At 37.5% G+C, this 18,211-nt stretch overlaps 1 protein-coding gene across 9 annotated transcripts in view; it reads right to left on the bottom strand.

The window, feature by feature from the left end:
- Window positions 1-14,158: 14,158 nt before the first annotated feature.
- The window catches only part of LOC129772962 (sodium/potassium-transporting ATPase subunit beta-2), a 71,617-nt gene continuing 67,564 nt past the window's right edge, over window positions 14,159-18,211 (bottom strand). For all 9 annotated transcript variants that reach the window (XM_055776499.1, XM_055776496.1, XM_055776500.1 and 6 more), the window contains one exon: window positions 14,159-17,264. In XM_055776499.1, coding sequence (XP_055632474.1) covers window positions 17,161-17,264 — 104 coding nt within the window. In that variant the 3' untranslated portion in view covers window positions 14,159-17,160. The remainder of the gene's footprint in view (window positions 17,265-18,211) is intronic.

Below are 18,211 nucleotides of genomic sequence, written 5' to 3' on the forward strand. Positions count from 1 at the left end.
TAGCTGGTGGATGATAATCCAGACGACCGGAGTTCGAACCCACATTGGAGCAGTTTTCACCAAACATTAATCTGTGCCATTTTAAACATTCATATTCCACGCCCAACATAAGTCAATCAAACAATTATTATTTCAACAAACATAAATACTCATATATAAAAATGGCGATTCGTGAGGCTATAATAAACATTTCACGAAAATATTTTGCGCCATTTGTTTTTTTTTCTATGTCTGTAATAAATCGTATATGAGTATTGCAAAAGTCGCTATTATAGCCGGTCAAAGTTGCATATTCATCCAAACAAATTCGGTAAGCATTTGCCATGTATGTATATGGCCTCCACTTTTGCATGCATATGCCAGTTAGGCCGTCTACACATTAGGCAACAGCAACCCGATCTATGTTGGCGATGTCAATCGCATCGCCAACTCAGCTCTGCACATTGAGACAACTCGAACGCGATGAATTCGTTAAGTTTTTATCCGTCATCATAAACTGCCTAATCGCTGGCAGAGATGCCATTTATTTAACTGCCGAAAAAATCATACGGAGAGCAAATTATGAAAAATTGGTTTGAAAAAAACTACTTTACTTGGGATTTTTCTTGACACCAGGCAAAGAAAAAATAAATAAAAACTTAATTTCACAAATCATCGAATCAAATTGAATGCATACGCGGCTTCTTAAAACTACAATAGAATCAAAAGGGCACATTTGAAATACAATTTACACTATAGCAGAAAAAAAATCTTACTTTACTTTACTTTCTAATTATCAGAAAAAATCTGGGCGAAGCTGGGGCGATTCATGGATTAAGTAAACATAAAATTGGTATGTTGAGAAAAAAGTTTTTTCGTTGCTTTCAATTCATTGTTTGGCCTATTGCGTGAACCTGTGTGTTGTCCAAAAAGAGAATATGAAAAATTGCACATATTTTGTGCGCATCAAATTATTACATAAACTTTTGTCGACCGATAAACATGTTTTCACATACAGTTTGCGACTTTTAATGAAGCAGCTTATCTTTCCTCACTAAATTTCAAAAATATAAATCCCATACGTACACTATCCAATCCAACGATATCAATATTGATGCTGCTTGATGTTGGGTTCAGCCAACATTCTATGTTGTTCTTAATATCGCTGAACGAAAGAGCGAAAGAACGGTTCAAAAGAACTGATTCACTTAGATGAACGGTTAGTGAGTGAACCGTTCATCAAAGCGAACTGTTTTGCCCATCTCTAATGTATTGTGCTATTACTTGTTTGAAAACTATGGAGAAGTGACACACTTGAAGCTGATCTGAATCTGAAGACAAATACGAGATTATTATATCACACGAAAAAAACAAAGTTTTCCACTCACATTGAATACCAGTTTGATACGAAGAGGTTAATTTTCATTAATGATTTTTTATTTGAAAAGTGCTCATTCTGCCTGAAATCTCATCATTATCTACGACACTTCACTAACTCGTAAAACGTAGTTCAATGGCGTGCCGTTTATTTCGTTTCCACCGTGAAGTGTATTCGAGAATCAGGCCCTTAATCTTTCCTCAATATCATGGTGATCCCTTTTGTTTACTTCTGCAATATATCGAAATTCAATATCTCACGATGCAGGAACAATAGCAGAACTGAAATTGACGAAGGAATAAGGATTTTTTCTCATCGTTTTCCAATAGATTAGTCGTTGAGATGGAAAAACCATTGAGATGCCGATGGTCTTAAAATTGCTTTTAGCCTTTTTTCTTTGCCTACTATTACATAAACCAAGCTTAGAATAATATACCTAGTATTCTATTTACTTCACTCTAATGTGCGATTCACATAGAACGTTACGGAGAAGTCTCCACCAATTCACACATGTAGTCAATGCTTCCACCAGCACCGTCACGTCAAATGTCAAACGAATGATTTATTTAATGTTATTCATGGTGTCGCCACATACAACAATTTTAAATTGCAATGCCCTCTTTCGAATCAGCATGCCTAGAATAAGTTATGAGTTTTGAAAAATTCAATGAAATCATTGAATTCAATTATTTGAATGCTTAACCCTGTAGTCCGACCCTTATTCAACAATAATAATATATAGACTATTTCTCTCAGCTATTCGCGAATGATTTTCCCTCCGAAATTTGGAACTAAGGGACTCATACACTGTTTGACCGAAGCCAAATATTTGACTCTTTTTGACAGATAAAATTTGGACAACGTGTACTGATCAAATATATTCTAAACAAAACACGACAAGCAAATAATCAATTATTGGATGTCTAAAATATTTTTTCAGTCTGTTCTTCGAACCTGTCGGTACATGGTTAGGTTACCTTGAATATTTCAGTGGATTTTTTCCATGTTCGGTGTTTGACATTGTTTAACACTGTTGAAAATTGAAGAGTGGCAAACAAAATAGTGTTTGTACAAATATCAAATCAAACCTTATATGTCAAAAAATATCAAATATTTGACCTCCGGGCAAACAGTGTACGGCCTCCTTAAGAGATATGTTGGCATAAACAGTACAGTAAGTTACTTATAATGAATCGCACTTAATGCGGCAGTGAATGGTGCCTCGGTATGTCGAATTAAGGGTATCTTCCTGTATTTCATTCTTCGACCGCCTCCCTGAATTGAACCGGACCATACACTCAGAATAACAAATAGTAAATATGACTTACTTGAAAGCGAACGCAGTGTTTCGCAAATAGGCTTGCTAAGGGACTGTCCACAATCCACGTGGATCAGAAGGGGCATTGCATCGGATCTGGACTGTATTGCCACCCTTAGAAAAATCCTCGGTCGAAAACTACTAAATACATTTGGTAATGCAAAATTAGTAGAATGTACAAATTTTTTGTACATATTGTCAACAAACCCGCATCCCTACCAGAGATTAGTATATTTTACTCGATAACATTAGTAAGCTTGGATATTGTCATATCTGAAAATTGGTTAGAAAAGCGCGTATTAACCATTTTCATTGTTCCTATAAGGCAATACGGAGGTATAATAAGGATATAATTCTGATACGTGCATTTTCGGCGAGAAAATGTAGCCGATATTGGGCTTCCGAATCATTGTTCTGCTTGACATATGTGTTTATTAGTACGGTCGAAAATGACTATAGATTGGTAGTATTTACCAAAAAATTCGTTATATTTACTAATTATTTCTCTCAGTGCATGCAAGATGATATCGACGAGCTACTCAAATGGTGTGAAGAGAATGGAATGTGCATTAACATCAGCAAATGTAAGATGATCTCGTTTACTCGGAGTCACGCTAGTCTGGGACACGCTTTTAAGATCGGAACGATAACTCTTGAACGTGTAAATGCCATCCGCGATCTTGGAGTAATCCTCGATTCCAAATATGCGGTTCAACGAACATGTCACAACTATAGTTTCCAAGGCATATTCTGTCCTAGGATTTATTCGTCGACACGCATCGTTCATCACTGACGTTTACGCATTGAAATCATTATTTTGTGCTCTTTTCCGCAGCATGTTAGTATATGCAACTCCAGTTTGGGCGCCGTATCACATGTCCCGTATCACATTTGGAAAAGTGGCAATTTATTTATCAACATAGTCTCCTTTTAGCTCGATACACTTGACCCAGCCATGCTCCAACTTCTTCAATCCATCTGGAAAATACGTTTTCTCGAGGTCTGCAAAGTCCGTGGGGGCGATACCTACTCATTCGACTCAAATTTCTGCTCGGCGGGTGACTTTTTCAAGTTTGGAAACAAAAAAACTATGGATGGGTTATACCTATGATATAACCGCAAGGTTGACGTAGGACTGCCGTTAGCTTAGTAATCATTTGTGTTTTTTTCAATTAGCAATAATCGCACTTCGAATGTTCCTCATTGGGTACGATATCGCTGCTGCGCAAAGCTGTTGATTAAATTATTGATTAAACTAGTGAATGAATGAAACAATTCAAGAATTCAATTGCAAACAAATTCCAATTTAGGTCAATTCATGCATTATGGTAGTGGTTATCGCAGCAAATAGTTATCAACATTTTGCCTAATTATCAAACGGTATGCGTAGAAGTTCAGTGAGCTGGCGACATAGAGGGGGAAGCAGTCTTGAATAACTGAGCCAAAGCGTTGCATTTGTACCCGCTTTTGTAGACCGTGTTAGCAAAACGCATTCCGGAGTGTAAAAATGCATGGGGGTAGAAAAACCACTGCCGAGATCTGGAATGCCGATTTTCCCAACTTATTGGTTTCGGAATCTGTATTGGGAAAACACATTCTGGTTAGGAAAAACGCAAGCGAGTACAACAGTACTTGCAGCTTGCATCTTATTTGCAATGCCAATTTCCCCAGGCTCTATGGTTTTGAAGTTTGTGTTAGGGAAACATTCCGATTTGCAGAAACACAAACGAGTACAAAAGTACCAGCAGCTTGCATCTGTTTTGCAATGCCGATTTCTTCAGCCTCCATTGTTTTAAAGTCTGTGTTAGGGAAACATTCCGATTTGCAGGAATACAAACGAGTAAAAAAGTACCCGCTGCTTGTATCTATTTTGCAATGGTTTTGAAGCATGTGTTAGGAGAACATTTCGATTTGCAAAAGCGCAAGCGAGTACTAAAGCATCCGCTGCTTGCATCTATTTTGCCACGCCGATTTCCCCTGGCTCCATGGTTTTGAAGTCTGTGATAGGAGAACATTCCGATTTGCAAAAGCGCTAACGAGTACAAATGTACTCGCTGTTTGCATCTATTTTGCACTGCCAGTTTCCCCAGACTCCATGGTTTTGTAGTCTGTGTTAGGGAAATATTCCGACTTGCAAAAGCACAAACGAGTACAAAAGTACCCGCTGCTTGTATCCATTTTGTAATGCTGGTTTCCCCAGGCTCCATGGTTTTGAAGTCTGTGTTAGGGAAACATCCATTCATTCCTGCGATGGTACCTCAATCGCTGTTCAATTATAACTGAGTGGAATTCCGAGCAGCGCTCGCTTATATACCGATTGTTGATTCCAAAAGCCTATTTTGAAAGCAATTTTAAGACTATTGAAACAAGTTTTTGGATGAAAAAGTAACAAGTATATAACGCGTAGACATTTTATCTTTCAAATGAAGTGTTTATCATACCATTTCGTTCAGTTGTTTAGAAGCTATTAACGCTCAAAATCTCGGTCTCCGGTCGAAACTTTAATTTTACACCCCGGTATAGAAATGAAAGACGTTGTCCTTCGTCAAAAAAAGTCGCACGGGGCCAAATCTGGAGAATACGGTGGATGGGACAGCAGTTTGTAGTGCAATTCGACCAATTTGACCGTGGCGACAGCGGAATTTCCATTTTTCTAAAATCCGCGGACACACCCGCTTCCGGACACGGTCAAAACAAAACTACGAGTTCGATTCGGCTGAAATTTTGACAGCCGTTTACGGGAATGTACTACATGATAAGTAATCTCTTTTGCGACACTGACACCATCGGGCGATGAGGCTAAGTACTTATCGGACCACCCTCGTACATAATTAAGGGCCAATATTTACGATACATAGTACTTGTTAGTGATGAAACGGATAGTAGTTTAACTGGATACCAAATAACTGACAACCTTCGAGGCCTTTTTATTTGCAAATACGAAACTGGGAGAAACTGCATTTGCGCATGGAGCGAATAAAAGTTTAAGTTTTAGGGAGTAATAGATGCATTTTTACATGAAAATAAGGAGCTATGATTGATATATTCGTATAGATTGAATATTCTCGAGTAAAAAAATTAAAACTTTGTTCTATCTTCTAGTACTAATAATTTTCTAATAATTTTTTGATACAGTCAACGTTGGTAGACCGCAGCCTAACATTTGAGCAATTAGTCGTCCGCAATGCCCAAAAGTTTGGCCACTGTTGGTATAAAACAATGGAATAAAGTATCAGTCCAAAATATACACTAAAGTGGCTATCTTTAATCAATTCATTAGAGAGTTCAGTGAATAATAATTTTTCTTAGCATTTTTAAGAATTTTTCGAATCTTACCTTGTTGGTGGGCCGGCTTCATTAAAACAGATCTCGACGATGATGCCAAAATTGTTCCAGCGTTACAAAAAAAAACTGAGGGAAATAAAAAACACCGGTTCAGGATTGTCGGACAACATATTGTATGTTTTCTGAAATAATCAATAATGAACCCATCTACAGCGAACATATTGATATCATTGTGCGATATTTCGGATGGAAGAATTCACCCTTTAAGAGCCGTACCATGCGGACCGAGATATTAATTCAATTTCCATCATTGAAGGGAAGCTGAATCTCGAAACAAAACAGCAGTGGCATAACAAAAATGAATATAGATATCGACGACTTAAAGTTCGCACTGCAAACGGTACAACCTCTCAGTCGTATTTCTTCGACGCGTTATCGAAAGTTTGGCTGGATTTTATACATAATCCAAATTCTTGCTGCAATCGTTTGAGGACTCATAGTTATATTGGTGTCCCTCCAGCAGCTATCTGGTCTCGCCCTGAGATGTTTCGCCAACATCAAAAGATCTTACAAGTCGTAATCCTAATTAATAGCTGATCGGGGTTCGGTGTCGTCATAGTATGAGTAGTCGATAACCTCCGGCTTTATTCCCGTTTCCACCTCATGGTGAATACGAAATGAACGGCACGTCATTGAACTACATTTTACGAGTTAGTGAAGCGTCAGAGATAATAATGGGGTTTCAGGTAGAATGAACACGTTTCAAATAGAAATTATGAATGAAGATCAACTTCCTTGTATCGAATTAGTGCGCAATGTGAATGGAAAACTTAGTTTTCTTCATGTGGTAAAATAACCTCTTACAAAAATTGAACCTGAAGATAATTTTATATCAAAATAATAAGTTTTAGTAGAAAACTAATTTCGCATCTAGATGTCGACACCGTACCCTTGTCATCGCGGATACACTTCATTCCATTTTCACCGTGAAGTGAAGCTACAGTAGATTTATTTGATAGATTCGATTATATGCATGTTGGACCATTCTAGATTGAGCCTCTCAAACAAATTAGATAACACACAATCTCTGTAAGAAGCTCAATACTTTTCTTGACTTCGGTGGCATTGCCGACAAAAAACAAGTTTCGCTGATTTGGGTACATTGAGAACATTATTATCACGCCTCTTCTTAGCCTAATTGGTTGCGTGTCCGCTGCTAAGCGAACGATCATGAGCTCATAACTTAAGCCACCCATCTTTATGTGTTATTCTAGCTACTACATCCACGCAACAATCATGTGACGATAATCCCAGTCCCTTCCCGCTCACATTACGGTCTGTTGCATTGGTAATTGGTACTATTAATAACACAAAAATGGAAGCCTCACATCAACAGTCCCGATGTGTATGATCCAACCAGTGAACATTCGAACAATAGGAATACTCTTATGTCTTAAAATGGCTACTGCGTAATAGATAAAATGTGTATCGATAAGATAGGATAACTCATACGCCTAAATGGCTGCTGTGTAATATACAACAAATTGTCGCGAGATAAAAATGCACCCGAATAAATTCGGCTCTGTTACAGCTGAATTGCTAAATGAGCCTAATGAAATAAACAGATGAGATAAAAAATTATCATCACGCTGTTTAATTTATAAAAAATTATGTATTATGTAGTTTTTGCCTCCAATACCCAAATTTCCACCTAAATTCATAGACATTAGTCATTGACCAACTCATGAAGCCGTTCGTTAGCTGATCCGTAGATTCATCGTAGATTCAAGAACTAGTGTACTATTGCGATATAAATTGTTCGGACACAGTTCGTCTAAGTGCCGATTCTACAGGACACAAGACGAGGCTAGGTAGTGTCTGGAAGCTACAAAGAACCTAGTCAAAACAATTAACCTGCAGTTTCATTGTAATTGCCGATCATCTCCCTGTACAACTTCGTAAATCTTGGGGATTGGGAGCGTTTTCCCAGCTACCAATGGAATTAAATCAATTGCACTCAGTTTATGTACGCTGCTTTCAGAATACATTAAAAAAAATCAACGATATGAGGAAAAAAATGGATGTTCGATCAGGCAGCACTCTTTGGCAATTCCCCTCTCGTTGATAAATACAGTACTGAGCGAGACTTCCTGAGCGAAAAGTTCCAAAATTCTTGTAAATTCAGAAAAGATATGAGGGGCAGGAAAGGAAAGAACCGCGTTCGGCCGCCCTCAAGTTGATGAAGGAGCGGGTTCGTCGAAAAATGAACCGCTCGATCCGGAAGAACGCAGCTGACCTGGATGTTTCGATCGGGACTGCCCACACCTTGACGAATGATCTAGGATGCAAGCCGTACAAGAAATGCCAGAAAAATGTGAAAATCAACGCCGCGTACCGATGTTCTGGAGAAGGTTGAGACACCGGCACTTCGGGTCCTCTACGGGAAGGATCATTACGTCTTTTAACAGAACGGCGCACAAGCCCACACGGCGAATAACGCGAATGGTGTCTGGTGTGGAATTTGACTGATTTTCTCGATAAGATTTGGTGCCCTCTCGGCTGCTCAAACCCTAATCCGCTGGATTTTTATGTATGATCGTACATGCTGGCCAAGCAGAGCGAACATAAAGTGAGCACTATGGACTGATTTAAGAATCTTATTTCCAAGATCTGGGATGAGATGCCGATGGACAAGGTGCGTGCCGCTGGTGATTCTTTTGAGATATGTCTCAACCTCGTCATACAACACAAAGGGGGGAGCTCCCAGCTAATATGTCGTAAAGGCTTTCACTAAACGTTGCCTTAAACAAACAATAAAATTGACACAGAAAAGAATATCTTGTATTTTCATTTTTTTAACACATTTTTAAAGTGTATTCGAACTTATTGAATACCCTGTAGATGTGACCGTTTTTTTTTCAAAATATTTATATAATGTGTCCACGTGGACATTTTCTAAACCACCTCCCCCTTCATCGTGGACAAGCGTAGACATTTTCGTACCCCTAATACCCTGGATAATTCCTAGACTAAAGGGTGTGTCACATCAAATTGCATCACGGAAAAAACGCTGTAGAAATTCGCCCAGTAGACCGATCCTTTTGAAAATTTTAGACAGTAAAATAAAAACTATTGAACAACTTTTGGCATTTTCTTTTTATTCATACTTCGAGCCTAAGCCCGTATGCTCGCACCTTCCTCTTTACCCCATCCATAAGGTTCTGTACAACGTCAGGTTGTAGTTTTGACGTAGGATTACGTCTTTCGGGAACATATTGGGGTACAAATTGAAAATTGAAAATCGAGCGCACCGTGAAAATTGTCCAATATCAAATGCTTATTGCTCAGTCATTGCATGATGGAATGATGAAATTTTTGCGTCAATCAATTTCGGCACTCCATAACAATTTTTTACATTGAATAAAATAATATATGTCATGAAACTAACTATTAAACAGTTGTAAAATCTCAACCCCTATCCTAATGGAAATGCCCACTTCTGATTGGTCGAAATTGACAACACATGTGGCGGTTCCCTAACAGAGACATCAAAACCAAGCTGCCTGGGTGAAATCGACATTGCAAACACATGAAAGTAGGGGGAGCTTTTTTTTCCCACCGACATGTATTCCCTAACAGAGATTTCAAATCCAAGGTGTCTGGGAGAAATCAGCATGTAAATACCCTCGTGGTCGATAGTTTAACTAATTACGCGCACAAATGGGTAGTGCTCATTGTAACTAGCGTGGGCATTGCTGATTGCATACGTGCTGGCGAATAAGTTGGGAGTGATGAACGAGTGTTTTTTTTTGTTATTTTCGATCCAATAAGAATCTATCGATGGGTTGATTAAAGAATGTTGTTTCAATGAACTGAAAAGAACTTATGCTTGATAGAATATAAATAAAATTTAAATTTGAAACTTTTATGTTGGTTGCTTCGTGAAGTTTCATATCAATGACCGATCATGTATTCTAAAACTTTTAGCACAACTGTAAGCGTAAAATTTTATATGGTAGCTATTGTGTTAAAATGACTTGAAATGTGAAACGATTTTTTTCCCCCAAGAAAAGTTCATACGACGAGCAAAATTGGAAAAATGAAGGAATATTCGAAAAAGTGATTTCGCATATGCTCTACATATCGTATTGGGTGCTGTTAACCCTAATTGAACCTCAAGGCGATTAGCCCAATCACCTTGAGGTATGTAGCATCGTTTTCCGTTGGGTTTAAAGCGAAAAGGAAATGGGTTGAATAAACACTCAGAAAATAGAAAAATTATAGATGAAATTACGTTTTCCATTTCAAATATATTTTCTCTATACTAAAATAACACTTTTTTTCTGGTGAGAAAACTTGTGTTCGATGATGATAATTATGTTATATTACATTGATCAGCTTTTTTCTTTATTTCATCCATACATAACACAAGAGCCATCTCGTCCAGGGCCACAGAGGGCGGCTTTGGTACGTGATACGCACCATCTAATGACTAATCACCATTCTTCTATCATTATCACTTATGGACACTGGTGGAGTGAACAAACAAATACAACCAGTCAAAACGGACCCAAATCATTTTCGAAGTGTTTAACAATGTAATTCTTCAAACATATCCAAAATCAGCCTAACGGAATCCTACGTCAACTATGCGGTCGTGTCTTGGACACAACCCTCCTGTGACTTTTTTTTGAACAGAAATCCATTTTCTTTTGAAGTCCGCCTCCGATTTGACAACTTTTGGGTTCTTCAGGAGGGCCTGCTTCATAATCGCCCAATATTTCTCTATTGGGCGAAGCTCCGGCGCGTTGGGCGGGTTCATTTCCTTTGGGACGAAGGTGACCCCGTTGGCTTCGTACCACTCCAACACGTCTTTTGAATAGTGGCACGAAGCGAGATCCGGCCAGAAGATGGTCGGGCCCTCGTGCTGCTTCAATAGTGGTAGTAAGCGCTTCTGTAGGCACTCCTTAAGGTAAACCTGCCCGTTTACCGTGCCGGTCATCACGAAGGGGGCGCTCCGCTATCCGCAAGAGCAGATCGCTTGCCACACCATGTACTTTTTGGCAAACTTGGATAGTTTCTGCTTGCGAATCTCCTCCGGAACGCTGAATTTGTCCTCTGCGGAGAAGAACAACAGGCCCGGCAGCTGACGAAAGTCCGCTTTGACGTAGGTTTCGTCGTCCATTACCAGGCAATGCGGCTTCGTCAGCATTTCGGTGTACAGCTTCCGGGCTCGCGTCTTCCCCACCATGTTTTGCCTTTCGTCGCGGTTAGGAGCCTTCTGAACCTTGTATGTACGCAGGCCCTCCCGCTGCTTGGTCCGCTGGACGAATGAAATTGACAAATTCAGCTTATTAGCGACATTCCGGACCGAACTTCTCGGATCACGTCTAAACTGCTTAACTACGCGCTTGTGATCTTTTAAACTGACGGAGCATCCATTTTTGCCGTTCTTCACCTTCCGGTCGATGGTTAGGTTCTCAAAGTATCGTTTTAGTACTCTGCTGACCGTGGATTGGACGATTCCCAGCATCTTACCGATGTCCCGATGTGACAACTCCGGATTCTCGAAATGAGTGCGCAGGATTAATTCACGACGCTCTTTTTCGTTCGACGACATTTTTCCAAATTTACGAAAAATTGACAGTGAAGCATGGCCAACGTGATCTATACACTCTTATTTGATTATAAGCGAAAGCTGAAGATATAATTCCTAAAAATTAAATTTCTACAGTGTTTTTTCCGTGATGCAATTTGATGTGACACACCCTTTAGTGTATGGTATCGTTCTCACAAGTGAAGTAGAAAAATATGTCAAGATGCTGGAATCCGCTTATAACAACGGAATCCGCATAACCGTGCGTTTTATAGTAGTCCCATTGAGTCACCGTCGTATACTTCTGTTATGTTATTGCCGATATCAATTTTGAAGAAAAACGGACCAATGTGTGTCCGACCTTCAGCCATATATGGACAATCTTTTAATCATAGGGCATATTTTGGGATATCTCACCGTTAGAAATTCATTTCACGTTTCAAAACCACTGTGGATGTTTTATTGATTTCTTTCTTAAAAATGTTTACATTTAAGCATAAATAATCGTTCAAATTATTATTCACTCTTCTTATTACTGTGATTCATTGTGTGTTTCTGCGTAATACTCATCTCTTAACTCGATTTGCCTGCTGGGTTCTCCCGTGTCTGTCTTCTCCTTGTGTTTATTGAATTCCTTTCTTTAGCGGTGACTTTTTTTTAATGCTCGTGACAAAAGTAATTAAATGATTTTTTTTCAATTTTATTTTTATTTCAGATATAATTTGCTTAAAGTCGTTCTGTTTTTTAAACCATTTTGCTTCCCCACTTCATGTTTTGTTTGGATTTAACTACGTTTAAATTTTTGCCTTAACACTAGTTTGCATGCATCATAAACTAAAACGAAAATTTGGTAATCGCTTTTAGTTTTTCTTGAATTTTATTGAATAAAACGATTTTCTATACAAATGCTTTATGTTCTTGTTTAATGTGTCTTCATCTTCTCTTCCCCCATCGTTTAAACAAACGTGTATTTTGATGTGTAAAGTAACTCTAAATGATTGAAATTTCACCACAGATGCGCTCTCGTTATGTATTCTTTTAAATCGGCGTGTTGTTTTAATTTTTTCATCTTATCATTATTGATGCGCGTTTTGCAAGTATTCGAGAGAAGATCTCATCACGTGTTGTTACTGGGTTCAATGCGAAAGTAAAGCTAGTTGTTCCATATTATTATTAATATTATTATTATTGAAGGGGTGCAGCATTTTCGTTCTGCGAACATAAGTCGATTGATTGGGCATCAAGTTGAACACCAAAAGCAGCGGCGGGATTGGAGGTTTATTTCTTCAATAATTTGGAATGTTTCGAAAATAGGATAATACCGGAATGGTGCAGCGGTGGCAATTAAATGAAGTCATTTTCGTAAATCAATTTATCGAGGGTTCTTTCGCACAGGGTGTTAAGGATTATTTTAGCTTATATTTCTTCTTGATAAATTGTTCCTAGTTTGCTCGACTATTCAGAGCACGTGTAACACTTAAGTACGTACATACTAACTATTTTTAACAAGTTTTATATGCTCTTTTTGTTAGATTTTTTTTTGTTTTCTAAATATTAGTTCTTACAATTAGGGTAATTGTTTTTTTTTAAATATATTAGTTTAATCTATGGCAAATAACCGAATTTATAATTTAGACAAAAAAAAAAGGTTTCAACGGGTTCTCTCAATTAAATTCTTATCGATTAGTTCTCATGTTTTTTTCTTTTGCTCTATTTGTTTCTATTGTTAAATTCACGTTTTATAACTACTATAGCATCATTGTTTTTGATTCAACATTTATGGATCAGTGTTATGTCACTATATTGATTCTAGTGTTTCAATTGTAAGTACAGAAATAAAGATATAGCTATGTAGCGCATATTCACATGTTTGTTTTTATTGGTTACGTTTGTTTATTCTTGTTTCCGACGTCTTGTTCAATCAATCTAAGGCTGAACATTCGATTCATCGTCAACATTTTTGTGGATTCGAAATTATAAACTATTTTTAAGTTACAAGTTAAGCTGAAAATTATGTTTGAGTTTCGGCGTCGAAAACACGACTATTTTGCAAAATATCATTTGGTTTTTCGTTGATCAAAAAACATCATTTGACAGATTGATCTTCACAGTAATGCGCCAGACTTACAGCAAAATTGAGTTTCGTATAAATATATTTCAGCAGGCCATGGTGAGTCTAAGTATTTCTTTTTGTTTGTTCCCGTAGACTTCACCTATGGTTACGTTAAATGTAAACATTTTTGAGGAAGTAAATCATTAAGTTGTTCTTTACTTCAAATACCTGTTGTAGAAATAGCGACGTGTTTGGAACGGTCGAACATTTTATGCCATTTGAGTACAAAAGTGTCAGTTTGATAGTGGTCCATTGCAACAGTAGATAGAGAAAGCCGAGGTGACTTATCCTTTGATGCGAGAGTGTGAGAACAGCGGATTTGCAACATAAAAGTGTGATAGGTGCTCGTGAACAAATTGGATATATTTTCGGGATGACGGTTTGAAGGAGAAAACATTCAGGGATGTTGACAGCTGGAAATGGGTTTATTTGTATGCTGTGTGTACGAAATTTCATTTCATCAATTCATGTTATTCAAAACTAATTGGGTTCGTCTCTACAGATTTCTCAGTTTTTATTTCAATAATTATTCATTAAAAAGATAATAGCTTTACATTACTTGTTTTTGTTTACTTTCATTACTTCGTTTATATTTTCCATTATTTTTTTTACGTTTAGCTGTACTCGTGTGTATGTGGTGGGTGTTCTTTAGTTTATTTCTTATTACAAGTGAATGAAACTTTTTTTTGCTTTAAGAACCTCTTCAACGTCTTATTTAATGTATCTTGTGATTTACCAGAAAGCGACTTTGTCCTGGGGTTTCATAAGTGAATCTAGATGACTCTATCTGATTCTTTTTATTGTTTTCGATAGGTTGAAGCGGTTGCTTAATTCATACGAGAGCTTATTAACTGTATGCTTGCGGTTTTCTGAATCTAACAATCAGTTTTACTGTTTTACTCGCGCTGTCTATGTGTAAGCATTCCAGTCTGTAACGAAAAAAAAAATCTTTAGCTATTTTAACTCGTTTAAGTTCAGCGGCAATTCTCGAAATAACGGGAAATTCTAATATTTATTCACAGTCGATCGAAATCTATTATTTCATTACAATCGATTCCACATACCTCCTGTAATAAATGTAGTATTTTTATCTTTATCTCAATTAGCATCTTACAATATAATTCAAACGACTAAATACAACTAAAATAAACTTCTATTTTCATTAATAATTCACTTCGTTTACCTTCAAAATATTGACTAAATGTGTATAAAACTACAGGCGCATATGTTCAAAAAGTATGAATGTTACGGCGTGATATTCCATTCTTTTTGTTCCTTTCTATAATGTGTGTTCTATTATTGTTTAGTTAATCGTTTATTACAGTTAATCTACGCTTCACTTAAACAGTGTTATAAACTTCAATAACTTCTTTTTTTGTTCTCAATATATGAACACAGTGCGCAAGGAAATTAAAGAAAACTCTGGATAAACTATAATAAATTGGAATACTTTGGATTCAAATAAATTATTTAACACTAGAAAATAAATAACAAACAAACCGACACATACACTAGAAGCGAAAACTAGTTCTACACAAAACGAAATCATCGTGTAATCTACATCCATCGCGGAATCAATGTTATACCGGTAAGGGAGAAACAAAAAAAAAGCGCGTTAAAAATGCATTTGGCGCACAATCAGTAACATTCAATTGCAATGCCGTTTTTATCTATTTATCTTATCTGTTTTACGCAAGAGATGTTTTTGTTATTTATACGAGGCTCAATTTTTTTTGTATCTGGTTTTATCATTCGTTTTCTATCAAGATTCTCCAATAATAGTTTTGTTAATAATAATTTCAACAACTTTTTTCCTCTTATCTCAAAAAAAAAAAATAGTTTCGCTTCCAACACTGATGTTTACTGTCGAATTAGCTCCTCCGGACACCATATGATGGCGCTTAAATTCAGAGCGTTATGTGCCAATGGGACTGATTTAGAAACAATTATATTCGCGCTCATTGCTGCAGGGGTGGATCCAACATTTGCTCAGTTCAATTTGAACTGTGCATGGCTGTTGGACACAACCGCCGCAGTTTGAGTGAATTTTATTTTATAATGCATTACTCATTGAATCTCGAAATCCCTAATTCTTTTATCAATTTAACTTTTTTGTTTTGCATGGTTCGTTTCTCATTGTGTAAATACACCGAATTATTTATTTTTTTAAATTTACTTAACTGCTTTTGCTCCTGTGTTTATATGCGTTTATAAACATGACTTTACTTGGGCATTTTCATGATTTATTTTATTTTTTTCTTTTGTTGGGCAGTGAGTGTAAGAATAGAAAGAGGCCCTTAAATTTGTTTCTCGTTCAGATGGTTTAACTGCATGATCGCACTAATTTCTTTGTTTAGCAACTACTCTTCTGTATTTTTCTAACTGTTTTTTTTGTTTTGTTTGCTGCTGTTGCTGCTGCTGTCTCAGTTTTACTGATATACTTCACGGATACACTTGTGACTTTAGTAGCTACTGTCTAATTGATTCCAACGTATCAAACTTTAAAACCAAGTGAACCAAACAAGGTTTATTCGCAATTTTTTTAAAATCACAAATGTATACTATCTGTGTATGTTTTGCTGTTGCTCATTATTTCCCTATGTAAAAGCTTCACAATGTTTAAGTTTTTGGGACTCATACAAAAAATAAGCCATCTTCGGTTGCATTTGTGTTCTAATCGATTTGCACACTATTTTCCTCAGGTCTTTCTTTGTACACAGCTCCTCGAAACTCGAAAACAAACTGATTCGGCGTTTTCAAATTACTGCATAAATAATGACTCCCGAAATGTACAACTTCTAGCCTTTTTTTCAGAAGAATTCCAGAGGCTTCCCTATCGCCTCTGTGTAAGTGTGTGTATATTCCACTTGCATTTCTTCAGTCGCTTCGCTCCAATCACATTACTAAAAACACCGACTCATGCCTTTCACATGGCTGCTAAATTTCGCGTTCCGGTTGGGCTAACTCTTTCTTCGTATGTTATAACTATATAGAGTTTTTTTTATGTTCGCGATTTCAACATGAGTACACATATTATAGCTATACATGTATTGTTTTTTTTTTTCATTGATTTCGTCCTATACGAGATGATGTTTCGCGCTTGTTTCTCCTCCCACCTCTATCATTACCCTCTATTTTTGTTGTATTTGTTAATTATATTTGAAATTGATTAAAGATCGCACCTAAATTTGTTGTTTTAAGTTTGAATTACACACTTTCGGACGTTTGACCGCGCTTCATATATCGTCGCCCACTCCATCTTTTTTTTTTGCTTTTGCTTTTTATATTAGTTGGATCAATGCTTAGCTGTTATTAATTGTCCCGTGCTTTCTAGTGGTGGCTGTGTTGTTGGCTCGCTTACACACTTGTTCGATCTTACTTTGTTGTTGCTGTTGTTGTTGTTTGTGTTGTTATCATATCTGCACCTACACTCATCTTTTTCGACCTGCCTTACTCTTGCCAGCTGCTACTAGGGACGATGGCCGCGTTTCTTAGTCAACCATCAGCTCGAAATGGACGGACCCTCTTCGGTCTGCTCGATCATGCATGATGTTGCGTGCCCATGCTTTGCACTCAATGTTGATTAAAACGCCATCTAGTGGAAAATAAAAAAGATGAGACGAACGTTATACATACACGTTACATATGTTCCTTATACATTTCTGTGGAATATATAACGGGAATTTGTAATTTTTAATCTTCCAGCTTAACATTTTTTTAAATTTTCCTTTTTTTTAAGCTGGTACTACTGTCAGCGGACTCCATGTAAATTTTGAGCCGGATCCGTCATTTAGTTTGTTTACAGCGTCATTAAGCACAATTTAACTTTTTTGTTGATATGGTTGATATGTTGATATGGATAATTCTATTGGCACATTCACATTCAGCACATTCCGAATTCCAATGCTTCGCCTGTTTACTGTAGTAACCTGCTTCGTTGTAGCAGCCCTTGGAACCAATCCCCCGAGGTGGCCTAAAGTTTACTTGCCCAGTGGCGTTCTGAACATTTCGTACGCTTAGATCAGTGAACCTTACAACGCTTGGTATGATAGTGAGCATGGCCGCTCACGTATCGATTACTACGGTGGCATGGTGAAAACCTATCAACTCACGAAACAAGGCGATTACGGTACTAGTTTAAAGGTGGCTCCAGAGCTGCTCAGTTTCATCAATATCCCTCTTTGCAGAGAAAGCGAGCTTACGACAGGAAAAGCCGAAATTGCGAAGGAGTGTTGCAAGATTGAAAGCATTAGACATTAGGCCTTGTTCTCACTGCAGCGGGGCGTCAGCGTGGATTGGGCGGGGCGTGTGATGCTCACGATTAATCGTGTGTGTTCTTACCGATGTGTTCACACCAGACTGAGGGTGGTTTTGGCGTGTGGCTGGCGTGCAAACGAAAACACTTCACGCCGGCGATATTTGTACTTCTCCGCTTCTCTCTTGCATATGTTCGTTTGTAGTAGTGACATAATTTTAATTTTTCTGGTTTTTTTTTATTTTCACGTTTTTCACCGTCCAATTTTTGTCCTGGACACGTCCAAC

The sequence above is a fragment of the Toxorhynchites rutilus genome, chromosome 3 (genome assembly GCF_029784135.1).
Source record: "Toxorhynchites rutilus septentrionalis strain SRP chromosome 3, ASM2978413v1, whole genome shotgun sequence".
In the NCBI taxonomy this organism is placed as follows: Eukaryota; Metazoa; Arthropoda; class Insecta; order Diptera; family Culicidae; genus Toxorhynchites; species Toxorhynchites rutilus.